The following is a 26,780-nucleotide window of genomic DNA, read 5'->3' as shown; positions in this document are numbered from 1 at the left end:
TCTAGGAGGAGAGCGAATAAACAGAACACTGAAGAGCAGTTGGAACCGAGTTTGGCTGGTGGTGGTGAATGAAGTGTGGGGGAAGGAAAGTTTCTTCCATACACAAGTAAGTGTGCATATAGACCAAGAGGGAGGAGTGGGTGAGGAGAGAGCCTTGGACTTAAGGGGGTAAGGGTGGCTGGAGAATTGAAGCTGGAAAGCCAGGGATGGTGGTTTCTGGAGGGTACCATGACAAGTTTTTACCTGTAACTAAGGAGTTGGAGGCAATTAGGACCCCAGGTGGGTAGAAACGCTGGAGCTGCTAACCCCAGGTGTGAGGTAGCTGCTGACCCCAGGTGTGAGGCAGCTACTGACCCCAGGTGTGAGGCAGCTGCTGACCCCAGGTGTGAGGCAGCTGCTGACTCCAGGTGTGAGGCAGCTGCTGACCCCAGGTGTGAGGCAGCTGCTGACCCCAGATGGGGGGCAGGTACTCTTAAAACTGGGAGCAGCTTCTCAGAGATCTCAGAGAAAGCTCTGAGACTGTGGAGCTGGAAAAAGAGTTGGGGCCAGAGACAGAGAAACAGGGTGGGTCATCCTACCCTCAGCACTGGACCAGGGAGGATGTGGAAATGAACCAGGAGTTGAAAATTTAGGAAGCAGGAAGGAAAAGAAATGACTCGAGTACATGGGATGGATTGCTGTTGGCCACCCAAGTGTCTTGCTAGCCTACCTTGGAGGAGAGCTGAAGCAAGGGCAGGAAGCACTGGGCTTCCTTGTGATGTGTTGTGAGGGAGGGGTGGATGACTTTGGCTGATAAGGAAATCCAGGATCTGTCACCATCCCATCAGGTCAAAAGGAAGTGGTGATGGGAGTTGCTTCCTCTCATAGGACCCCCCGCTGGTTTAGCAAAACGTGTTCGCTGATAGCAGGATGCAGAAAACCCGGATGTGAGAAAGTATTGATGTGTGTGTGTCATCCTGGCCCTCAATAGTGATTTCTGTTTCTAAAGGAAGGAAAGGCAGCCTTTAGCTGATCCTTGAAGCGGGGAGAAGCACCAGGCCCAGGCTCGCTGAGCCAACACTCTCCAGGTGTTTTCCTGAAGCAATCCCAGAGATCAAGGAGGTCTTCTGACAGGCTTCCTCTCTCGCTAGGGCAGAAAGCCACAGAGCTAGGAGACTAGAGGGAGGCGAATGAGGGAGCTGACGGGCTCAGGTGGGAAACCGAGTTAACGTGAACACTTCATGGGGTGAGATGAAGTGGGCTCTTCCTGTGGCCTCCACCAGGCTGTTCTCTGGCTTCAGCTTCATGGCAAAATTGGGCAATTGATCCCCGTGAATTCTTTTTTTAATTTTACTTAAATTTTTGTTTGTTTGTTTTTCAAGACAGGGTTTCTCTGTGTAGCGTTGGCTGTCCAGGACTTGCTTTGTAGACCAGGCTGTCCTCGAACCCACAGCGATCTGCCTGCCTCTGCCTCCCCAAGTGCTGTTAAATTTTCCATGAAATATATTTTGATCATCCTTTTCCTCCAGATCCTCTCTACCCATATATTGCTATCTATGAATTTACAGCACTCATAAACTAGGACACCACTCAACCCGTCCTCAGAGGTTCTTCCTGCAGTGGACGGTAATTAACAAAGGGACCCAAACTGGACAATGTGGAGCGAGCGGGCGTCTTTGGAGCATTCCGTCTTGAGGATGTCTTTATTAAAAACCTGTCCCTCGAGCCTCAGGGATCCGTGTGGAACTGGAGGCAGAAGGAGCCAGGGGCAGTGGACAACTGCAAGGAAGCAGTGCCTTCCCCACAGATTCCTAACCTTTGCAGACCCCCGCCCCCGGCTGACCCCCATCCTAGAAGGGAGGTCATGAGATATGCCGAGCACAGGAGTGGACTTGTGACAGGTCATGCCCCCAGCAAGTGAGTGGGTCCCTGGCCTGAGGCTTGGGCGGTGGGGGATGGGGGGGGCAGAAGTTCCCTGTCCCTATTCAAAATCTCAGCTTGTGGGAAAATCTCTGACTCTAGGGCCCCTATTCCACTCACCCCTCAAATTCTCCATGTACTTTGTGCGAAACATCTGGCTCCTAAGTTCTCGTGGCCTCCGAGACACTTTGTCCTTTAACAGACCTCTTTCCCTTGCCATCTTGCCTCTGCCTGAGCAACCTGAGTCCCTGGAAAGATGCTAAAATGAATGATGGCAGTTTGTGAAAAATACCCATATATGTCTTAACTTAAAAAAAAAAAGCAGTTTACAATTTTCAGAATAACACTGGGGAAATATGATGTTCTCACTAACCCTTTCCTGGCTCTGGAAGTCTCTTTTTATTGCATCTTTGTTCGTGTGACATCTTTCTTACAGTCAAGGAACCACTGTTAATGACTTTACTAAAGTCCACCTTGTACATTAAAATTCATTTATTTTTATATTTATTTTCTTAAGGTCACTGACTACTGATATAAACATCTTTACAAGGACAGTGAATATTTTGTCAAAATAAGGAGTAAATCATACCAAAGGGGAAGGTGGAGGGAGGAGGGGAGGGGAAGGGGCAGGAATTCACCTGGGAAATCCGGTAAGAGTCACCCTGGAACTGGGGAGGAGACACAGGGATCCTCCAGAGTGAGATTTCCCAAGCGGTTGAAATGATGACAAAGAGAGGACTCCGCAGACCTCGGAGTGGTTGGAGGTGAGTGGGACACTAGCAAGCTTTTCCTGTGTGGAGGACGGAGAAGCCCTGCTGGTCTGCAGCCTCTGGAGACTCACTGCAGGAGTGTTAGGGAGAGAGGGCACAGCACTGCCAAGGACAGACATAGCAGTACTATGATGGCCCAGGCCATCCTGGCCATCCTCTCCCTCCTAAGATCCCTGACTCCCCTGCCTGGGCTGGCTGACTCCCCTGACTGGGCTGAATGGCTTCTGTGGCTCACATATTATTAACGCGGCCTACCTCGGGCCACTCTCACTGACAAGAGGTTCCTATGTGTGTTATACACGTTGTGCTCTTCTTTCTGTTTTTTGTTTTTGTTTTTGTTTTTTTTTAATCTCTAAGCTTTTTGTCATAACCGTTCTTCATTCTTGAGGATGTCACACATGGAACATGAAATGCGATCATACCCACCTTCAATTTCCCCCTCCAACTCCCCCCTTACCCTTCCTCCTGCCCAATTACGCCCTCTTTCAACTTCGTGTCTTTTTTTTGGTAGCCCACTAAGTCTACTTAGTGCTACATATATGTGTGTGGGTGTGAGGCCCGTCCAGTAGAGCGTGGGAACCCAACAATGGCCCCGCCTCAAACACTAACGCTCTTCCCTCCCGTTTACCCCACATCCCCCCACACCGCAGCTATCAACTGACAACAGCTCTTTTGTGGGGGGCGGGACCTGGAGATCGTCCACCCCATCCATGGCAGGATTTTGGCTGCTTTGGTCTTGTATGGGTAGCCACAGCTGCCGTGAGTTCATGACCTTGAGACAGCACTCCTCCCTGCCCCTCCCCACCCAGTGCTTTTAACCTCTGAGCCCTCTCCAGCCCCAATTTTTAAAAATTCACATGGTTATCAGAGCATAACCATGTGGGAGTTAGTTTCCCCACTTGACTACATGGTTTCAGGGACGGAATTCAGGTCACCAGGCTTGGCTTGGCAGCCAGTGGCTTTATCTGCTGAGCAATTTTACCAGCTCTATGGAGTGTCTTTTAAGAGAAAAATGTGTGTGTGTGTGTGTGTGTGTGTGTGTGTGTGTGTGTGTGTGTGTGTGTGTAGCGACCTCTTCAAAACCCAAGCTCTATCCACACGCCCAGAATTTGGAAATACTTTCCATATATGAACTCACATAATGGCCCAAGCACTTGATCATATTCTTTCATATTGGAGTGGATGATTATTTGTTTACTTATTTTATTTCTAGACAAGCTCTTGACTATGTAGTCCAAGGCCTCCCGCTTACAGCAAGCCTCTTGCCTCTGCTTCCCATGTGCTAGAGCTACAGGCATGCAATACTACGATAGCCTGAATTAAACGGACTTTAAAAATCACACCTACTTAGCAGAGTGTGTACATTGCTCCCATCTCCTCTTCTGCAGTGTTCCTGAGCCCTGGTGCTAAGGGAGTGAACACAGATGTCCCATTTTACGGGTCAGCATTCAGTCTCCTGTTTTCAGCGCCCTGACCAGCTGTGCACCTCTACTATGACTGACATTCTTCGCAAAAAAAAAACAAAACAAAAAACCAAAAAAAAAAAAAAAAAAGAAAGAAAGAAAGAAAAAGAAAAAGAAAAAGAAAAAGAAAAAAACCCGCTGCTTTTACCAGGGTCAAGAGAGGCACAGAGTCTTTTGGATGCAATTTGACAAACATGACTGTACTGGTGACTTTTCTGTTGCTGTGATAAAAATACCCCAAAAAGAAGCCATTTCGGGACAAAACTGAATTTTGGCTTATGTTTCCAGAGGGCGTTCAGGAAAGTCAGGGCAGCAGCAGGAGCATGAGGTGAGCCTGGCAGTCAGGAGTCACACAGAAAACCTAGGGAAAGAGCAGGAGGCAAAGGCCACCCCAGGTGACCCGTATCCTCCAGCAAGGCTCCATTTGTTCTCAGACAGGAGGACACCAGCTGGGCAACAGTGCTCAGATACACTTGGGGGACCAGGGGTGTGGGGAAGGGGGGAGCGGCATTTCAAGCCACAACATTGACCATTCTTTCAAAATAACAACAGCATGGTCTACCCTAGTACCTATGCCTCCCTAGCGGTGGGCTTCTAAATTTTTTAAAACTTCATTTATTTTTTATGTGTATGTGTGTTTTGGCTGCATGTGTGCCTGGGACCTTATATGTGTCTGGTGTACAGAAGCCAGAAGAGAGTGTTGGGTCCCCCCAACCTAGAGTTATGAGTGGTTGTGAGCCCCACCGTGTGTCTGCCTTTGTTTTCTTGAGACGGGGTCTCTCTGTGTGGCTCAGGCTGGCCTCGAACTCATTATCCTTCGGCCTCAGACTAGGATTACAGGCATGTGCCACCGCGCCCATCTTAACAGTGTCCGTAGCAAACCATTTTAAATAGTTATATTTTGAATTGCTTCTCTGAGAATTTCATGCGCGCGCGCACACACACACACACACACACACACACACACACACACACACACACACACATATATATTGGTTTGGTTTGGTTTGGGTTTTGGGGGGGTTGGGGGGGCTTGAGACCCGGTTTCTCTGTGTAGCCTTGGCTGTCCTGGACTCACTTTGTAGACCAGGCTGGCCTCAAACTCACAGCTATCCTCCTGCCTCTGCCTCCCGAGTGCTGGGATTAAAGGTCACCATGCCCAGCTTTTTTAATGAGGGAATTTTGTGCCGGCTACTGTCATCCTAGTCCAAAGCCATGGCTATGGAGGTAATAGGCCCTAGGGTGGAACCTGCTAGTGCTATTTTGCTGCAAGCACAAGCTGTCAAATTGTCTTCTAAATATTAATGTTTATACCCATAGATGTGGGCTGTTCTTAACCTTGGTCAGAGAAGCTTCTGTTTACAGTGGAAATGAGTCAACGCTGAGATGTATAACTGATGCAACTGCTAGGGATGAGACTGCGCGCTCTAGCCTAAACGGAATATCGGTATTAATTCCCTCCCCGCCTCTCCCCCGACCCGGGCCGCCACCGCCAAGGCTCGGGAGCTGGAAGGGATGCGAGACAGGGAGGCGAGCTGTGAAACACCGTCTGCTGAGCACAGTGTGCCCGTCACACTTACAAACCCACAGCTGCTGGGGCGGCTTGTACAAGACCTGTGCAAGACCAAGCCAGCCAGAATCCTGGTGTAGATGGAGGAGGTCTCCAGCCCCACCCCTTACTCAGCAGCCCTTAGTGGTCAACAGGCGCTGGCGCGGAGAGGACTTCCATGCTCGGATGGATCGCCCACATGCACGCCCTCCGTTCTCCACCCCAGTGCCTTCCAACTTCCCAACACTAGGTAGGCAAGAAAGCGCTTAGAGGAAAAGGGGCCGTAGATCTCTTTGGACTTCTTCCTGCTGATTAGCGTGGTCGGGTTCCTAGAGGCAAGTCCAATCCTTGTCCAGAAATCTCGCAAAAGAGCTCACCTGGTGGGGTGAGTGCGTGAGAGCTGGAGGGCTGACCAGCTCGGCAAACACCCAAACCTAGACCCAGGGCTTTGAGCTGGCCTGTCCCCCCAACATCTACCCCATCTATGATGCTGCGAAGCGGCAGGTTCTCCATGACACAGGGCTGCAGCAGGCTATCCTAGAGGAGACGCGGCGAGGATCCACATTGATAGTGTAGCAGAAATCAGAGGCCTCGGACCAGACCAGTGACTGATTTGCAAGGAACGATATGTGAACAAAAGGGTCTACTGTGTGGCATGCTGTGACACACTGCAGCTTCCATGGGGAGTTTTTGTTGTTGTTGTTGTTGTTGTTGTTGTTTTGGTTTTTTAGGTTTTTTTATTCCTTATCTTTATTTTCTATTTTAGCGGGGCGGGGGTGGGGGGATTTCAAGGGCAGAGAGCAGGTATGAAGGGATGGGAAGATGAGTGGGATTGGGGTACATGATGTGAAATTCACAAAAAATCTATAAAAAGTTAAAAAAATATATAGTAAGTTAGGAACGGAGCTTGTTGGAGGGGTTAAAAAGAGGTAGATACCCATTTGTGTGTATGTACTACATTCTCAAAAATAAAAATATTTTTAAAGTTTGGCACACGTTTGTATTCCCAGTACTGGAGAGGTAGAGACAGGTCAATCCCTGAGGCACACTACTCCATCAGCCTAGCTTAATTGTCAGTCTCCAAACCAGCAATGAGCTGCTGTCTCAAAAAAGAATCTGATGTTGGCCTCTGGTCTCCACATGCATTTGCACACACCCTGTGTACACACACACACACACACACACACATACACACACACATACACACACATACACACACACATACACACACACATACACACACATACACACACACATACACACACATACACACACATACACATACACACACACACATACACACACATACACACACATTTCTGGTGTTAAATATCCATATTAGAAAATATTTGAAAACAATAATCTCTATCACAAAAATTAGAAAGAGTTAAATTTTCCACAAAGCAAGCAGATGAAAAGAAATAACCAAGAGTCAACCAAACTGAAAGAAAAAAACAAACAAACAAACAAACAAACAAAAAGTCATTGAAAAATCTGGTTTCTTGAAACAATAAAATTCTAATTATATTGACTGAGGGAATGAAATTTGCCAGTCTGAGGAACGAAGGGGAAGACAGTGCCACAGTCGCTACAGGAACAGAGAGAGTGCAGGTTGTACTGAGGAACTTAGATGCAGGAGGCAAGTGATTCAGGCTGTAGTTAACACAACTCCTTCTCTCCCTGATAACCTGAGTATGCTTGGCTGGACCCCCTGTTCGGATCTAGCCTATGGACAGCTCATTCCCCACAGTTGTGGGGGAGCGGGGAATGCCTCTGACATGAACTCTGGTTTCCCCAATTTGACCACTTCCCCTTGGAGGGGAGGCCTGGTAGCACACAGAGGAAGGGCAAGCAGGCTAGCCACATGAGACCTTACTGGCTATGGTGTGGGGGGGGGGGATCCTCTTCTGTCAGAGGTCCGAGGGAGAATAGGGCAAAAGAGGGAGGGAAGGAGCGGAGAATGGAAGATACAAGTGAAGGGATAACAATTGCAATGTAATCTGAATAATTTATAACAAAAAAAGAAAGAAAAAGGAAATTAAAGTTGATCTTAGTGACTTTTTCATAAGAACACTAACTCAGGTGGTCTCACTGGTGGCTCCTGCTAAGTACCCAGGAGACACCAATAACACAAACCTTTCTAGAAAAATGGAAGATGTGGGGGAAATTCCCAGCTATTCTTTTTTAGGGGAGGCAGGCACGAGATGGGGTCTCACGTCTCTAAAGCTCTTCAATTTATTCTCTGGCATATTTTTTTTTTTTTTTTTTAGGAAAGGAGCAAAAAACAGCCCCATCTTGTGATAGTCCTAAGAATCATCTCTAGGCAACTTACTAATATTCTTTTCCTTTGAAACCACTTGAGCTTGGCCCTTGTAAGCTACATCCTGCTCAACACTGCCTTCCAGTGCCCCAACAACTGAACAAAGTATCCCTAAAGTTTTATGGAAAGGCAAAGAGACTAGACTCACCAAAATAGTGTGTGTGTGTGTGTGTGTGTGTGTGTGTGTGTGTGTGTGTGTGTGTTGGGTGGTGATTTTAGTAATTTGAGTTTAGACTTACCATGTTATTCTAAACACAGAATTCAGAAAAAAAAGTTAACAGATCAATGGAACAGAATGGAGAGATTATAAAGGAAATCATAAATAGTTTCTCCAAATTAAAAACAGAATTTGGGGCTTTGGCAGTGTGGGCCAACTCAGCTACCCCAGGGCTTTGAGTTGTCCCACCCCAACGTCTTCTTCATCCATGAGCTGCTGGATCACATGAAGGGGCCGGCCTGCAGAACCAAAGCTGCAGGGTCTCCATGACACAGGACAACAGGATATCCGAGAGGAGCCCCAGTGAGGATCCAGGATTGATGGTGTAGCAGGGGCCAGAGGCCTCGAACCAGGCCAAGGACTCATTGCGATGAACATTTGCATGTGAAGGTGTTTGAGCGAAAGGGCATACTGTGGGACACAGTGAGCTTCCAGTGTCACCATGACAAACAAACATGTGATGGAGAGGTGGGGAAAGACGGAGGAGCACAGCACTGTGTGTTTAGCAGAGCAGGAGATGAGCAGTTGTGATGGTGTGTGAGAGAAGACTGCAGTCGGTGGAGGAACAGGTCATTACTTAGTATGCTCTGCAGGATGGCGTGCAGCAGCCTGGAGTTTGTGAAGACTCAGCCCCCAAAACAAGCTGCCCAGCTGCACAGTCATCCTGGCTCCTAGCAGTGAGAGGATGGAGATAAAGAATGGTCCATTTGCTGGATTGGATCTCCTTAAAAGACCTCCATGGTCTGTACTCCTCCTGGAGGTGATGCTGGTCCAGGGTCCACACTTCAGCAGAGGGTCGTGTTGATGTCCACAGGCTGTACTGCCGCGGAAGACCATGCAGATGTTCGTGCTCCTGGCTTTGGGGGGAAACCATGTAGAAGCCCAGGATCCATGCTCCCGATGATTGCGAAGGGCAAGGAAGCCACTCTTGCAGTGGTATCTGTGACTGCAGATGCACTGCTGGGGGCGTTGGTGGGGGAGAGAGAGAGAGAGAGAAGGCTTCTGTGACAAGCCCTATTTCCAACCCTGCCCTCCCAAAGAAGTAACAGCCTAAAAGGGGGGCCTTGAAGAAAACTGTTTGTTTGTTTGTTTGTTTTTGTTTTTGTTTTTGTTTTTGTTTCTCTGTGTAGCCTTGGCTGTCCTGGACTCACTTTGTAGACCAGGCTGGTCTCGAACTCACAGCGATCCGCCTGCCTCTGCCTCCCTAGTGCTGGGATTAAAGGCGTGCGCCACCACACCCAGCAAAGAGAACTCTTAAAATTGTGATAAGGATGCTAAAGTGTAGCTCTCTGCAATTGATAGCTTCTGGGGGTGGGGGGTGGGTGCAGGTGGAGAAGGACTCAACTTTTCTTAGGGGGCTGGCCACTGGGAATTTGACCATGCTCCAGTAAGTATATGGACAATACAATGGGAATTTGTTTTTCTTTCCTTCTTCTTTTTTTTTTTTTTTTCCTTTTTTGGGGATGTCACAAAAAAGGGGGAGTGGATATGGGAGAACTGGGAAGTGAGCCCAATCAGGGTGAGTGATGTATAATTCCCAATAAAAATACCATGTTGGAAAAAAAATAATAAAATTCCCTAGAGACAGAATCTTTCCCCTTACAAAGTGTCCTGGGATAGTTGGAAATACACACACAAATAAACTAGCACACACGACAAAATGAAAGTGTGAGAGGAGCGTGAAGAATGGCACACAGAGTGAATTTTATCTTCCTTTGCCATTTGCATTTTTTATTACGCACATGCGTGCCAACTTTTCTGTTGTTGTTGTTGTTGTTTTTTAACCAACAACAGTCTGGACACCTTTAATCAGACACACATCTTTAACTCCAGCACTTCAGAGGCAGAGGAGACAAATCTCTGTGGTGGAAAAGCTAGCCAGGTCTACATGGAGAATTTCAGGCCAGCCAGGACAGTAGAGTGAGACCCTGTCCCCTCATGACTAGATACTGAAATAAAGCAAATGCAGAGGTCCTCCAGCAGGGGGCGCTATGGCCCTCCCTTAACCCCTCTCAGCATTTGCGTTCGCATCTCTGGCCTTCCTCTGGTGCAGAGAACCAGGATTTCTCCCTGTCAAATGAACACTGGGGCCCATTCCTGGCTGTCCTGGACTTGTTAGAGATTCGGGACAGTTCTTGTCCTAAAGGCTATAGTTTCAGACTAAACTCCAATCCTGCATCCCAGGAATCTTGTCTGACCCTAACCCATCCCATTGGAACATTCCCTGAAGTTAGTTAGTTAGTTTGTGTGTTTGTTTGTTTTAATTTTACTGTGCATATGTGTAGTCCTGAGCCCACTGGATATGAAAAGACTTTCTGAACAGAACACTGTTAGATCAGGCACCTCAAGAAATTGAGAAGCGTCTGTAAGCTTCATTTGGACAAAGCAACAATGGGAAAAGTTTTTTTGTTTTTACAAACTACACATCCGGTAGAGGGTGAATATCCAAAATATATAAAGAGCTAAAAATCGATCAAACAAACAACCCCGCAAACAAAACAATCCCCCCTAGATATCAAGAAAACAAACAACCCAGTTGAAAACTAGGATACAGATTGAAGCAGAATTCTAAGTAGAGCAAACTCAAATGACTAAGAAACACTAAAGAAAGGTTCACCATCCTTAGCCATCAGGGAAATGCAGTCAAAATTATTTTGAGATTTCAGGTCAACAAAGCGATGATGGTGAGGATGTGCAGTAAGAGGGCCACTCGCCCGTTGCTGATGGGAGGGCAAACTTGTACAGCCACCGTGAAGTCAGCATGGTGGTTCCTCAGGAAGATGGGAATTGATGTACCTCGAGATCCAGCTGGACCACTCTTGAGCATCTACCCAAAGGATGCTTCCTGCCACAAAGACACTTGTGCAACCATGTTCATCGCTGCTCTGTTTCTAACAGCCAGAGACTGGAAACAACCTGAATGTCCCTCAGCAGAAGAATAGATTAAGAAACTGTGGCACATTTACACAGTGCAGTGTTGCTCAGCCATTAAAAAGCATGGCATTATGAAAATTGCAGGCAAATGGATGGAACTAGAAAAATTATCCTGAGTGAGATATGCTAGACACAAAAAGACAAATACAGTGTGTATTCACATATGTGGCGATCAGCTGTTATGTCAATAATAACCAAACTATAATCCATAAAAACCACTGAGGGTATGTATAGAAGCAGAGATAAGAGGTATATCTCATTAGGAAATAGAAATAGAATAGATAGGTATAAATGAGGGGGGGCTGGAGTGGGAGAATCACACAGGGACGGGAAAGGAGAGAGGGCTGTGGGAGGGACTATGGGGAGAATCAGCTAAAATTAAGGAGCATGTGAGGGGTAGTATGGAAGCCTATACAGTAGAGACTCCCTAACATATATACATATATGAAGTGATCTAAATGAAATTGCCAAATATTGGGAGAGACAGAATCACACATGGCCAACTCTTGTCGTCAAAGAAACTTCCAGTACCACATTGGGTTACATCTAATTGAGTTGGTGGCCAAAAGGACCCCCCCCCCGTGAAAACCCCCCAAACAACCCAGGTTCTTGCTTTCCACAATTGGACAGCAAAGCCCCATTGCTGAAGACAACACCTACATAACTCAATAAATAGGCAGGTGTCAAGCTGGTGCCTGCATAGGGCCTGATGTTCCAGCATCTTTGTGCTCTGCACTGTATCAAAAGAGAAACGTAAATGCCAAGTCAGCCACACACCCTTTATCCACACAATATGCTAGGGCAACGGTGGCACAAAACTTGTGGGAGTAACCAAATCTGATTTTATTTAAGGCCCATTCCGCAAGATGGAAGCCACATCCAACACTGCATAGATGACCAAGGACCTGAGACTAGTTATCCCAGGGACCTACGGTCAAACTAAATAAAACTGGTCTTAGTTAGCTTAGGGTTTCTATTGCGATGAAACATTATGACCAAAAAAAAGGAGTTTGGGAGGAAAATCTTTATTCGGTTCATACTTCCACGTTGCTCTTCACGACCAAAGGAAGTCAGGACAGAAACTCAAGCAGGGCAGGAACACGGAGGCAGGAGCGGATGCAGATGCTATGGACGGGTGCTGCTTACTGGCTTGCTCCCCCCAGCTTGCTCAGCCTGGTTTCTTATTGAACTCGGGACCACCAGCCCAGGGATGGCACTACAGTGGGCTCAGCCCTCCCCTATTGATCATTAGCTGAGAAAATGCCATACAGCTGGATCTCATGGAGGCATTTCCTCAACTGAGGCTCCTTCCTAAAAAAAAAGAAAGAAAGGAAGGAAGAAAGAAAAAAAGAAAGAAAGAAAAGAAATGTATTAGTAAAATGACTCTTAATGATATTCTGCTGTACTCATGACTAATGCCTTGTTAATCCGTCATGAGAGACAGAAACAAATACAGAGACTGGCTGTGAGACGTTGCACAGAGAGTGGGAGACCTAGGAGCACTTAGCCCTAAATGGGAGGTCTCCATCAAATGCTTCCCCTGGGGCTCAGGGAACCTCAGAAAAAGAAAAGAAAGAAGAACGAGTGTAGGAGTCAGAGGGATGGAGGACAGGACATGAGGAAGACCATGTCCTTCCAGTTGGCATGAGCAAAGCTACTGCGAACGCACAGAGACTGCAGCAGCGTGCACTGGGCCTGCACCACGTCCTCTGGGTACATATTATGGCTTCCAGTTCAGTGTGTTTTTGTGGGATTTCTGAAGATGGGTCTTTGACTCTTGTGCCTTCTCTTGAGCTCTTTTCCTTCTGTGGGTTTGTTTTGTCTGACTTCAATGTGACACTTATTTTATATATTATATATTTTATTTTTTACTTTTTTTTAATGAATGAAGAATGAATGAATGAATGAATGAATGAAAGAAGATATAACCACTAGGCTAAAGGACAATCACTTATCCCCTCTGGGATAGGAAAAATTAGTTTTCTTCAATAGAGTGACACTGGGTGTATCAACCACTCTAGTGCAGGCCACGTGTTCAGGACTCATGGACCACCATGTAATGAACTCCATAGTGTGCTGTATCTTTGTTACAGTTTGATGAGGTGTTTTTTATTTTGCTTGTTTTTGTTTTTGTTTTGTGTGTGTGTGTGTGTGTGTGTGTGTGTGTGTGTGTGTGTGTGTGTGTGTGTTTTCTTTTTTCTTTTTCTGTGCTTTATTTTGTTTTCTTGGTTTGGGAAGGTTTTGTTTGTTGAGAAAGAGCTTCAAGTTGGGTGGGTAGAGAGGGACAGAGGATCTAGAAGGGTTTGTGGGGGAGATATAATCAAGATATATTTAAAGTTAAAGTTGTTTTGGAGTGTATAAGTGTACACATATACCATGACATACATAATGAGGTCAGAGGAGAGCATTTTGCCTGCATGTAAATGCACTAGGTGCATCCTTGGTGACCGAGATGGCCAGAGAGAGTCCAGATCTCCAGAACTGTTGGAGATGGCTGTGCGCTGCCCTGTGGGTGTTGATGATAGAATTTAGATTCTCTATAAGAGCAGCCAGTGCTCTTCACTGCTCAGCTCTTTCACCTTGGTTTTAAAGAGTGTCTCCCTCTTGTTCTTTCTGCCAGGAGCTGTGAGCCCAAGCCTTCTGTGTACAGCTGATGCTCCTGCCTCGTCCTCCCTCCCCCCTTGCTGCTGGTCCTCCTGCCTCGTCCTCCCCCCTTGCTGCTGGTCTTCTTGTCTTGTGCTCCCCCCTTGCTGCTGGTCCTCCTGTCTCCTCCTCCCCCCTTGCTGGTGGTCCTCCTTTCTTGTCCTCCCTCCTTGCTGGTGATCCTCCTGTCTCGTCCTCCCCCCTTGCTGCTGGTCCTCCTGTCTCCTCCTCCCCCCTTGCTGGTGGTCCTCCTTTCTTGTCCTCCCTCCTTGCTGGTGATCCTCCTGTCTCGTCCTCCCCCCTTGCAGCTGGTCCTCCTGTCTCATCCTCCCCCCTTGCTGGTGGTCCTCCTGTCTTGTTCTCCCCCCTTGCTGCTGGTCCCCCTGTCTTGTGCTCCTCCCTTGCATTAGGAGTGCTGGGGCTGGGATCACAGACCCAAACTACCACATATAGTTTTTGTATGTGAGTCTCGGAATCAAATTCAGGTTTTCAGGGTTGTACAGCAAATGGTTTTACCTAGTGGTCACCTTGCCCACTCCTAGCAAAGTTATTTTTGAGTCCTAAAACTCTTAATGTGAGCAGATAAAATGATTTGAAATAATCATTGATTCACGAGTTCACCTTTAAAACTAGATTGTCAATTGTCTTGAGAGCAGGAAGATAGTATTGCTCAAGTATATTTCTACTATGTAAACACTTGTGCTGTGGTTTGGATCTGAGAAGACTCAGTCTTCACTGTAGCCATGGTCAGAGGCAGGCTTTGGTGAGGTGATTGAATTATGATTATTCCCTAGTATGGATTATTCCATTGATGGGTTCATAGTTTAATGGGGTATTGAGAGGTGGTGAAAACTTAATAGGTAGGGGGTGGTTGGGAGGGGCAGGCACCTGCCACCAAGCCCTGTGACCTGTGTTCCATCCCCGAGGCCACACAGTAGAAGGAGAGGACCAACTCCTGAAAGATTTTCTCTGATCTCCATATGTGTGCTAGGATGCATGTGCACACATGCATATGCAAATAAATGCATAAAGACTGTTTAACTTAAAAGGTGGAATCTAGCTACAGGGAATGGTTCCTTGGGATGTGTTTGGGGGCATGGCTTGTCCCTGGCTCTTTCTGCTCTCTCACTCTTTTGCTTTCTGGCTTTCGTGGGTGAGTGGAGCTCTTCTTACTACTAGTTTCCATCCTGGACCCTGATCTATGGGGCTGAGTGAATGATACTGCAGTGCCTGCAGCCGTGCATCCAGAGGGAGCAGTCCTGCTTCAGGCTCAAGCGCTTTGTCACAAGGATGGAAAGATGCAAATGCACCCGGAAACTACTCAAAGTGGGGGTGAGCTCATCACACCAGTAGGGTGGAAGACTGGATGCTGAGGGAAGGAGGAAATAGATTCTTCACAGATTTGGGATACAAAGATTTTTATGAGGCCATTTTTCCCGGGCAAGATAGTCTAAAGACTTTTCCAAAATCCTGAACGTTTACAGAAACATTATAATATCCATGGGGTCAAGCAGGCGACACAAACGCACACATTAATGGGAAGAGCACAAGTGTGATTGGTCCTAGAAATGACTTGCAAAACACTTGCCCCATTTCTTAGATTTTTAAAATGCACATCAAATAAAACTCCCCCGAGAATATCCAGCCACATCTAGCAGCTGTTTTAGGATTTAGGCTGGAAGTGTCCACCTAACCTTCTGTGTGGACATCAGCTGCCCTGAGCAGGCAAGAGGCTATAACATGGATAGAAAGACCTCCAGATACTCAACGCCTTGGACAGAGCTCCACATTAGTTAGCCACATTAGTGGTGAGCCACATTAGTGAGCCACGTTAGTGGTGAGCCACATTAGTGAGCCACGTTAGTGGTGAGCCACACTAGTGGTGAGCCACATATGTCCAAGGCTTGTACCATTTAAAGATTGTGCTGCCTTTGTGGTTGGAGCATTGTCTGGACTTTTAGTTTAAGCACACGTTTGATCAAATGTTTCACTGAGGGAGCTTTCCAGTGGTCTGATTCTGTAATGAGCGCAGCGGTTACTGCCCAACTTGTCTGGACACCCAGCACTCCCGCTGGAGTTTGTTCTTGAACAGTAGTAGATTTACTGCTTGAACCTAGTAGATCAGATGACACAGTGTTGGCTTGATGTCTGATTCTTGCTCCTTTCCCTCCAGTAGAATTAAAAATTTAAAATATAGCCAAGCGTGGTGGTGCACGCCTATAATCCCAGCACTCGGGAGGCAGACGCAGGTGGATCACTGTGAGTTCGAGGCCAGCCTGGTATACAAAGTGGGTCCAGGACAGCCAAGGCTACACAGAGAAACCCTGTCTCGAAAAACAAACAAATAAACAAAAAACCTTAAAATGTTGAAAATTTGTACAAATTTGTGTGGAGCAAAGCCAAGAAGGAAAAATTGAAAAAAAAAAAAAAAAAAACGCAGATTGGGTAGTCATTTCTGTGTGATTATTTGGGGTGGGGTGGGGATTTGGTGTCATGAATTTTTTTTTAAGCTGTACTCTAATCAGTTGAAATACATCTCTGTACCACAATGCAAGTTTCAATAAAAAGCATGCTTAATTTAAAAAATTATGGCCACCTTTGGCTTTTCCTGCCACGTGAGCTCTTCTTGTATTTCTGATGTCTGATTGTGCCTTAGGTGGGACATGAAAGCTCTTCATTTCCGGTCCTTAAATATGGTCTCTACCTGAGCTCCTGTGTGCTTCTCCTCAGACACACTTCCAGGTGTGCTTCTCCTCAGACACACTTCCAGGTGTGCTTCTCCTCAGACACACTTCCAGGTGAGGAAGGAGAGTCTCATGGAGGTTCTTTCATCCCCGTCACTTTTCCTGACAGCGTGCCTGGTTTCTGGGGATGAGTAACTTGTAAGTAACAAACATAAGAATGGCTCAGCATGCTAGGACTCCACTTGGCCTGGGCTATACACACACACACACACACACACACACACACACACACGCCTCTCCAAACAGTATGCCTAGCAGCCTGTTAGCAACCTAGGACACTCACTTGTCCCAACCTGTGCGCACAGCCATCCCTAAGGAATGGAATAAATTTCCTCACACTTGACAACCATCAGACGTGGACAGCGTCTATTCAAAGATGCTTCAAATGCATCCTCTAAGAGGGCAGAAAGATCAATGTGGCCTAATTAACTTTGGGTGCATGTGTAACAAGATGAAAGTCTGTACTCTCAGTGAACTTTTAGGAAGTAAAGCCCAATGATGCCTGTGCATAATTGGGCATACATATGTTTAAAATGCGATGCATTAATGGGAGGGAACACACATAGTAGGAAGGGGTTAGATACCATTGTCAGTCAAGATAAAAACAACAACAACAACAACACATATGCAACCTTTGGCAACCAAACTTTTCCTTTTTTACATTCCATGACAGGACGCGCCCAACAGCAGTTGGGAACTATGTGTACCTTTAGTTGTGTGGTCCAGGGCCACTATTTTAACAGCATTCTTTTTTCTGATTTATAACATCACTTTGCTTTGAATAACACTTCCTACTTTGGAAATCTGTGTGTGCTCACTTCAGTGCCTTGAATTAGATGTCAAGAACCGGGGAGCGCCAAGCCCAGACTCTGACCACCGGTGACAACCACACAGTTATCCAGAAAAAGAGCTAAGCCAGCAGGCTGGTATGGTGGGGGCGAGTATGAAGTGAAAATGGGGACCAGGCAGAGCTTGTGAATGTGACATATTCAGACCCAGGGTACATAACCCTTAAAGAGGGCCTCCACGACCTCTTCTATAGACTGAATTACCCCATAAGCTTCTTTTGTGGAATGAAGGCCTTTGTGATGCAGTCCGGTGGCCATATTCTACTTTCTGTGAGGCGGACATGACAAGGCTCGGCCCTGGGAGGTATTGAGCGTTAGGACTCTGAATGTCCTGGGAGTAGAGATGGCTGGTCTGCTCGTGCTGAGGAGGTTCAGACCATGCTAAGCTCTCCGTGCTTCCTGTGGGATAGTGAATACTCCTTATATGTCTGTTTCTGCATCCTCATCCTCATCCTGATTACCTGGCAAGTGCAACAGAGTTACTGCGGATTGAAGTGCCAGCCCAAAAGGAGCTGCTGTCGGGTAGGGAGACCCTGTGCCCCGCGACTGAGCTAACCGACAGGCCTCACGGTCTAGTGCCTGCCGCCCGCCTTCCACCTGTGACCTCACCACCCCACCTGATGGTTTTGATTTGATCCTTCCAAGTGTGTTTACCTTTCTTCCATGAGGCTACACATCGCTATCTACCAGGACGGCCGTGAGGCATGAAACCAAAAAACCCTTCGCACTGGTTTGAGTAGGAGATTGCTGTTGTCTCGGGATCTCCCAGTAGAGGAGAAATTTCCAGTTTAGTTGGTTAATGGCAGTTATACGTGGAAGGCATTCTACGTTAGAACACATCCTAAAACATGTCCTATCCTTGCTACTGTTTCCGCCTCCCCACCCTCCAGGAGAACGTCACTCAGTGGCTGGAGAGGAATTGGGGGTGCAGAGAAAGGAAAGCCATGTGGAGTATAGCAAAAGGTGATGGAGGAGAGTGTGAAAATGATGCACAGATCATGACAGGGGAAGGGAACGTGGTGTGTCTCACACTCTGTGGACAGGAAAAAAGAGGACAGTTTTGGCTTCACATTCTAATTTTTTTTTTTTTTCTCTTTAAGCGTCACCGAAAAGTCAAGCAAAGGGCTAGAGCTGCAGCATGGAGAGGTAAAGTCCCAGTGTCCCCTCCCCCTACCCCCACTTCCCCTGCCCCAGCTTCCTTTTCTCTATGACCCTGTCTGGTGTGCCAAGTGTTGTAACTCCTGAGGCTCCAGAGCTACTTCCCGGTGACATTTACAAAGGACTGCTCTGGATGGGAAACCCGAAATTAAGAATGTTCCAAGAGTCTCCGCTTTAACTGTCATTTGCTAGGTTAATGATCCTACGGAATTCATTTCACCTGGAGGCTTATCAGTAAAATAAGCATACCATTGGTTATCCCTACAGAGGACAATGCATTGTAAACACACCATAGAGCACCGAGTCTAGGGGCTAAGAGTCCTCTTGCTGAGCTAAGGATTTACTATTCAGACTCCCCCAAAACGCCTGTTTATCACATAACACTGTGTCCTGATTCCTCAGCCAGGAGACTTTGCCAAGAAGAAACCGAGAAGCCATGGGAGCTGCTCTCTGTCATGAAAAGGTGACCTCTTGACCTTTGGGGTCTAAACTCTGATGACTCTTGGCCTGGTCTGGGCCAGGGGTGAGGAGAGGGGTAACCGGTGGAAGGGGAACCACACTGTGGGGGGCAGTTTCGCTGCCTGAGACGGCTCAGACCTCAGCAGGGAAGAGACACCCAATACCAGTCTGTGTGTTAGGGCCTCAGCAGTTCTGCATCTCAGAACGGGCATTGCTGGAGTTGCACCCAGACACCAAGTTGCCAAGAGAGTGGCTTTAGCACAAAGAAGTCGCCATGTCATTCCTCCTTCCAGCTACTCCCTTTCAAGGGCAGATCCCTGAGACTAACTAGCTGGACCCCGTTGCTGTTACCTCCTGTCTGTGCTCGTGGCCTGGGAGCAGGTGCTGGGACACCATCACCCCAACATCTTACCCTCCATTTAGTTTCTAGAGAGCATGAGTGATTCCCAAGGGTTTCTGGGTATAGTGGCAGGGACATCCCACACTTTGAATGGGTCCCACGAGAACCTCATTCCCCACAGTGCAGGCTCAGAATTTGTGGGACTGGAGGAAAAGACGCAGCAATCCCCAGACACATTCCTCTGAGGAGGCAGATGTCATCCCGTCACCAATGGCTGCCATTTCTCTCTTCCTAGCCAAAGCTGGCTTCCCAAGGAGGAAGATGTGAGGCAGCTCCTGTGTGTGGATCCTGGCTGCCAAGTCTGTGATGCTGCAACCCTAGAGATCCAGCATTTGCTGGGGAGTGAGAAAAGCCAGCCGCCCCCTGTGTTCCTGGGACTGCCACAGGGCTCTTCTTGCACGGAGCTGTTGCCCACATCCACTGTGTCTTCGGAAGAGACTCTGGAGCCTTACACCGGGCGCTCCAGACAGCTTCCCACTGCTGCCCAGGACTCCAACACTAATGCGGCTGCCGGGACAGTCAGTGCAGCTGGCAGACGCAGGGGAAGTCCAGCAATGCTGGGCTGATCACCTCCAGGCAGGCCAGGACTTTTATCTGGCAGACGCTGTGCCTGTGGTCTCAAATACTATGGCTCCGTCAAGGCTCGAGGAGCCTGTGGTTTTAATGATTGAGGAAGAGATGATGCACAGCGATCTAAACTTTATCCAGGAGATCCAAGATCATGATCCGGCCTTGAACTCACAGATCCCTCTTCAAACCCTGAACCCAGAGATTACTCAAGTCACACAACCTACGGCCTTATCTATTGTCACCACCATCCCCCAGCCATTCCACAGTCCTGGTGTGTTCAGGCTTCTTGAACTACATGTGAAAAAATTGATGCATTTCCAAAGATGGGGGCTCCCCAGACGGGTAGAGGAGTCCCTAAGGCAACTTATGCCAAACCCACCAATGTATTTCCAGCCAGAAAATGAGCAACCGGGTTCTTTTAACCTGAATAATAATACTCATCAAGAACACGTTCATAGGTTTGGGAGTATTTCCCAGCAGACCTGGTCCTCATATATGAGCAGGCAACCTACCCAGACCTTTTGGGTTTCTGAGTGGCCTAATGTGGACCAAAACCAAAGACTGCACTCTGAACAAATCTCAAGCCGTGTGGAAAAGCTCTCACCCATGTCTGACCATGAAGTTCTACGTACCCTCTGTCTACTGCCTGAGGGCCAGGCTAACGACCCCAGGCACAATCTTCAAAAGAAATTCACTCAGTTATTCTGCGGTAGCCCTTCCATGCACAGCGAGTCCTTAGTTTATGCTTCCTTAGACACTCAAGGTCTCTCCAAGGACACAGTACAACCTTCCTACCAAGAGCCTCACGTCTTGAGGGAGCCCCCGTCCCTCCCCTCGCTGGCCCACACTCCACGTAACGCTGCCCTGCTCCCTTCAAGATCTCCAAACGAGTCGTCTTCGCATGAGCAGCAAGGGGCTCAGCTCGGGATCCCATTTCTAACTCTGGCTGAGAGCAAAACCTTGGAATGGCACCTTCTACGAAGACAGCTTCAGCTTCAGTGGGGCCTGCCAGCGGCCAACCCCTTGTCTCCGTACGTGAGGAGCCCCGTACCGTATAAGCCATGCAATAAAGCCAAACCGCATAAGGCTTTAAAAGGCGCCTGGCCCCGAAAGTCCTTCTCAGTCCTCACCAGAGACCTTTTCTTCTTCCCTGAGCATGCGCGCAGGCTGCTGGAGTTCCATCTCCAGAAGCAGCTGATTCACCTTCGCTGGGGACTGCCCCGGAAGATCCAGCGCTCCATCCACTTGGTCCTCTCCTCTACAGAGCAGCAGCCCCTGTCCTGCAGCAGCAGGGTGCTGCCCAGCGTGAGCATCCCAGGGGACCCGAAGGCCGACGGGTCTGGTGACACATTCTCACCCACAGTGGGCAGCAGGTCAATCCCAGCGCCGCACTTGTTTGCCCAGGCCAGGGCAGTGCTGAAGCGCCATGTTGATTCCAAATGTGACCAAATCCTTGAGGGCAAGGCCCCTGCCTGTGTCCAAAGCTCCTGGCAAGGCAAACTTCCCGGGAGCTTGGCAGCAAGGACTTCATTCCCAGACATTGCACAAGGCCCGCCCGTGGAGCTACAGACAGAAAACAACCCTGACCTACATCACAAACTTGTTCCCTGGAAGCCAACGGACCTTGACGAGGAGAAGCGAGCCTTATCGGGCGCCCTCGTTGAACACTGTAAGCGTCCCCAAGCCTTGCCTGAGGAAACCATTAAGAAACTGGAGACAAACTCTACGGCATAAGTATCTGGCCTTCCTGTCAGGCCTGCCTGGCCGTTACTGTGTGGGCCCGTCTAGAACGGAGCCTTCAGCAACTGCTGGCCAATCTGCAGTCACAGAGACGGTGCCCAGGCCTGTCAAAAGCCCATGGGAACCCCTCTCTCAGATGACCCCACTTGAAGACCCAAGTCCAAGTGAGCTTAAGCCCTGCACTCAAGGTGACAGTGACGTTGCCAAAGAGCTGCAGCCCGAAGTGCAGGTGGAAGGAGGGTCAGAGACCCAGCCTCCCCCGAAGGGCCCCTGCTCTTTAAACACAGTAATCTTGGAAAGAATGAGTTTCCACCTTAAAAAAAAACTCCTAGAGATAAAGTTGGGAATTCCTCTAATGGTAAGTGAGTACAAAGAGCTAACTGCAGCGGCCCCAGAGGCCGGTGCCACACAGGAGCCTCGCCGGAGTCTAAGCATCCCAGAAAGCCCGGTGCTGCAACAACAGCCCATCGCATGTGACTCTCCTCCAGCCCCACAGGCAAACAGTGTCCACCTTAAAAGACAGCAGGCTGCTGCAGCGCAGGCTGCATACAAGGAGCCAAAACAACCCAGTCCCCAAGCCGCACCCCATGGTTCTGCCCAGGGTGCCTCCAAGGCCTCACAATTCAGCAGGAATATGATTGAGGTCCAAGTACACTGTGTTCAGATGGAGACCACTGGGGAAAAGCCCAGCCCAAAGGACCCCTTTAGCACTGAGCTCCAAAGCCCTGGCAAGAGCCTGTACTCAGCCCTTGTGCCCACATGGACAGAAAAGAGGGAAGAGCCAAGGAAACCCAAGGCAGTGGGGAACCTTGGAGAAGGAGACGCAGGTCTTGGGCTTTTCCCAGCCAGTGAGAAAACACACCAGGATGGAGATCGGAAAAAGCACAGGATGACCCAAGCCTCTGTACACCACGGCCACAGCTCTCATCTGATGGACACCTACCGTCCCAGCCCCTGGGGCTCCCCTGAGCTTGGGTTCCCAGATCCACCTCCAGAAGTTCTTATGGAGGCCGAATCTGCGCATGGCATGCAAGTCGGTCAAAGCAAGGCGAGTGTCACCCAGGAACCTTCCAGGATGGTGCTCAGGCTCTCCCAGGCCTCCCACGACCTTCCTTTGCCTCGCCCACCAGTTCAGGGAAAGCCTTTTCTGGGCCAGACTTGGCAAGGTCACAGCTCACCAGGGCAGGTGATGCCAGTGTCTCCTCACATTAGGCCCAGCCTTCTTCCAGAGGCTGGCTTGAAAAACAAGGTGAAATCTTTTCTCCAGTCTATCAACCCCATGATAAAAGGCAAACCACACACACAGTCACCCACAGCCTGCACACCCAGGAAAGTGGCCAAACCCAGTAAAGGAAATGCTAAAAAGGGTCTGCCTCAGGCCAAAAGCCCTGCCAGGAAAACTAAGACAGAGAACTCCAGGGGGCCCAAGGCCCAACCTGCATCCTCAGAGAAGTCTGTAATCGCATCCTTTTTAACTGCTTCCCATAATCCAGACAGTAAGCTCCCACCGCCGCGTGCCCGACAGCTTGGCTCTGCCTCAGTACCAGGCCAGCCCCGCCATTGCCCTCGGCACTGTCCTAAACTGTCTTGTTATGCCCAACACAGAAACCCACGGTAGGTGCCAGGGATTACCTCAGAAATGTTGTTCTGCTAAGGGAGACCACTCAGGGTGAGCCTCTAGGCTCCCCTTCTCCTATCGTTTAAAGAGCACTTTTATCGTCATTTTCTTTAGTGAACAGGTGGATTAAAGAGCCACCCAAAATACACTGTGTACCTGTAAGCAAAGAGTTATCTGTCTTTTCTTGTCTCTGCTGTTCATTATTACGGGACGGTGTGAAGGAAGTGATGATGTCTACCCCATCCAGGAGAGGAAATTTAGCCTCTAATTTTTACGGCTTGTTTTAGAGAAGTACAATTAGCACACCTTTCTTCAAGGGATACTTCTCTGGTTACCAAAACCAAGCAGCTAAAAAGAAAATGTACAGAGCATGCGCGGCAAATATCACAACTGAGTTGTGGAATCCGCGTGTTCCCGCTGTCGATGTTGGGAATATCTTCCTGAGGGCTCATCTGGGCGCCGGGTAAAGCCCCCATGCCTGGCTCTTGTGTGTCAGCCATGTGGCATAGGTGCCTCCAGAAGGAGGCGCCAGAGGAGGGGGAGCGCACAGAGGGACCTAGCTAGCTGCTGTAAGGTCAGTTCTCTCGGGCACTAAAACAAGCCTAAGCAGGAGGCTAGGCCAAGGCTCAGCTGCGGGGATAGGAGCGAGGCTACTACACACTGCTTGCATGACAAAGGAGTGAATAGGGCATGAAAGTTTCTTGTGTAAGATCCACAGAACCAGAAGTAAACATATTTGAGCCCATAAAGACAGATAGGTTGTGCCCCGCCTTACTGCCACGCCCCCCTTCTCTCTCTCTCCTCTCTCTCTCCCATCTCTCTGGCACACACACACACACCTCTTTTTACCGTACCCTCTCTACTACTTTCCCAATATATGGTCATTTTAATTTATTTTTAAAAGATGTATTTATGTGTATGGGTGTTTTGTCTGCAAGTACATTTACACACCAGAAGATGGCATCAGAATTCATGAGACTAGTTAATGGACAGTTGTGAACTGCTATGTAGGTGCTAGGAATTAAACTCGGGACCTCTGGAAGAGCATCCAGTGCTCCTAACAGCTGAGCCATCTCTCCAGCTCTTGACTTTATGCATATGGATGTTTTCCCTGCATGTTTGTCTGTGCACTACATGTGTACATGGACCACAGAGGCCAGAAAAGGGTATCAGATCCTGCAGAGAGCTGTGTGGGGATCAGCAATTAGGATGCTCGCACGAGATTTGTCTTTCAAATATGCTGGTTATCCACACAAGCATTCCTACAATACCATGTTCATGGAAGTTAAGCAGACATCTCACCAAATAAAGAGCAACTAGCAGACACCTTCTGCAGGTTCCACTGGGGACTTTGCTCCAGTTAGGGCCTTTGGGAGCTTGGTGGCTCAACCCATCTTGCAGACAGATTATTCTAAGTCATACAAACTGGTTTTCAAGTTATACAAAATGGTTTCACTTATGTTCCTAACAGAACCTTTGGAGCTGGAATTACAGGAAACTGGGAGTCGGGGTGGAGGTGCTGGGAGTCAAACTATGGTGCTCTGGAAGAGCAGCTTGTGCTCTTAACCACTGAGCCGTCACTCCACGCAGTTTAATTCCATAGCAGATAATGACACTGATCTCTGTCAGCTAAGCACCCCTGGTTTGCATGGTAATTTCCCTTCAGAGGATGACTGCTGTACTTTCTCCTGCCAAGGACAGTTCCAGATAAGCCAGACAACATCAACCCTTAAATTTGGTCATTTTTTTCTCCAGGTGCCATCTTTGGCTTTTCCCCTCTAACAGACCACATCCATGTGATCAGCAAACCCTGTTGTCTTTTCCTTCGAAATTACATCCCGACTGTGAGCAGTCGTCACGCCCTCTGTGGCCTTCCTTCCTGTAGTACTATTGTAATCAGTCTCTGTTTTGTCCTGAAACACTATCACCAACAGTCTGTCCTTAACACAGAAACACGAAGACCCTCAGGATGAGTCATAGCTTCCTACAACAGACAGACTGACAGACTGACAGACAGGCTGACAGTTAACCGTGGTAAAGGAGAAGTCTAGGGACTGGACCTAGGCATACCTATGCTCCAAGAAATTGAAAACACAGGAGAGAAGGAAGAAAAATGGGGATGGGGTGGTGTGGGGGGAAAGAGAAATGTGTGGGGAATATGGTTAAGAAAAAAAGTTAGAAAAGGAATAACCAATAAGCAGGAGTGAAAGAAAAGCAGGAGCCACCGAGGTGGCAGGAAAAGCCAGAAGATTGTGTGGTGTAATAGAAGCCAAGAGAACATTTAAAGTAGGAAGTAACTAACTGCATGAAAAGTGCCAACTGACTGGGAAAGGTGGAATCCGTCAGCTTTCCCAAACAGAGAGCAAATGTATGGCTTTCAAAAGCACAGGCCTCCGGTGGGTGTGGAAGGAAAAGTGTGACACCTTTCCAGGGGGAAATCACTCCACACGCTTAGGGACTGATCAAGGCAAAGCTCTTTAGTAACAGAACAGGTCCTGCGCTGGCTCCCGCTCAAAGAGGAGCCGGCCTCACCTCGTACACTGCGGCCTTCTGCATGACATGTACACTTCATACTCGAATCCTTTTCAGGGCCCAGCCCCAGGCTTGATTTAAACAAGACAGGGGACTACAAGTCTGGGCACTTGGGCAGATGTGAGGTTTACGCAGCAAAGATGCTGTCAGAATTGCTTCTTGTGTAGGCCAGCGGTGTTCCTTTGTTGTTAGTCAGGGCTGTTTGGCGGGGTATCTACCAGAGAAGACAGGGTAAAGCCAATAGACAGGTCTTTCTTGCCTTCCCTGCTTTGGAGATCCCAGTGTCTCACTAAGCATCTCTTGGGGTGAGCTCTTAAGCACAAAAACCATGGTCAAGGTTGACATACTTCAGTTAGCAAAGAACAGTTAGCCAGAAGAACCACCACAGAAGCCAACAAGCAAGGTTAGTACAATTTAGAGACTTTCTCAGAACTGTGGACATTAATGGATTCGGTCTCTCTCTTCACCCTGGCAGGTAGGTGGTGCTGTCTCCGCGCTGAGCTTTACAGGTGAATGGCATCTCCATCATGGAGTCAGGTGTGCTAAGGTCTTGGGCCCTTGTTACTAGGTCATCTGGCCCACCTGGCAGAAGTGTTTGTTTCCACAGCACAGGGGTCTTACTGGTAGGTCAGGACATAATGCTGGCTGTGAGCCCGAGCTGCCCCCCTGAGCTGCCTCCTAGAGGCTGGTTCTTTGATACAGGGACAGGCCCAATGGCTAGTTGTAAGATAACGTGGTCTCCTCTTGTTATAAGAACAGAGCCTAACTGGAGGTCAGTCCTGGTGAGCGGAAGGTAGCAGATATTTTCTCAGTAAGCTCAAATCTCAATTATGGAATAGGATTTCTTCCTCACAGTTTCCAACAAGTCTGGCGGCTAGGACGCTGCTTATCTTCCTGTCCTGTGGGAGGCAGAGCT

General features: G+C 48.3%; 1 protein-coding gene across 1 annotated transcript in view; it reads left to right on the top strand.

The window, feature by feature from the left end:
• Nucleotides 1–23,332, top strand: part of LOC127205949 (protein FAM205A-2-like) — a 30,318-nt gene extending 6,986 nt beyond the window's left edge. The window contains 6 exon segments of the mRNA XM_051165289.1: nucleotides 17,729–17,909; nucleotides 18,488–18,533; nucleotides 18,948–19,008; nucleotides 19,640–19,868; nucleotides 19,870–21,693; nucleotides 21,695–23,332. Coding sequence (XP_051021246.1) covers nucleotides 17,729–17,909; nucleotides 18,488–18,533; nucleotides 18,948–19,008; nucleotides 19,640–19,868; nucleotides 19,870–21,693; nucleotides 21,695–23,332 — 3,979 coding nt within the window.
• The last annotated feature ends 3,448 nt before the right edge of the window (nucleotides 23,333–26,780 follow it).

This window comes from Acomys russatus, chromosome 2, assembly GCF_903995435.1.
Source record: "Acomys russatus chromosome 2, mAcoRus1.1, whole genome shotgun sequence".
Classification (NCBI taxonomy): domain Eukaryota; kingdom Metazoa; phylum Chordata; class Mammalia; order Rodentia; family Muridae; genus Acomys; species Acomys russatus.
The sequence above is the reverse complement of the archived record's forward strand: the minus strand, read 5'-3'. Positions and strand labels throughout refer to the sequence as shown.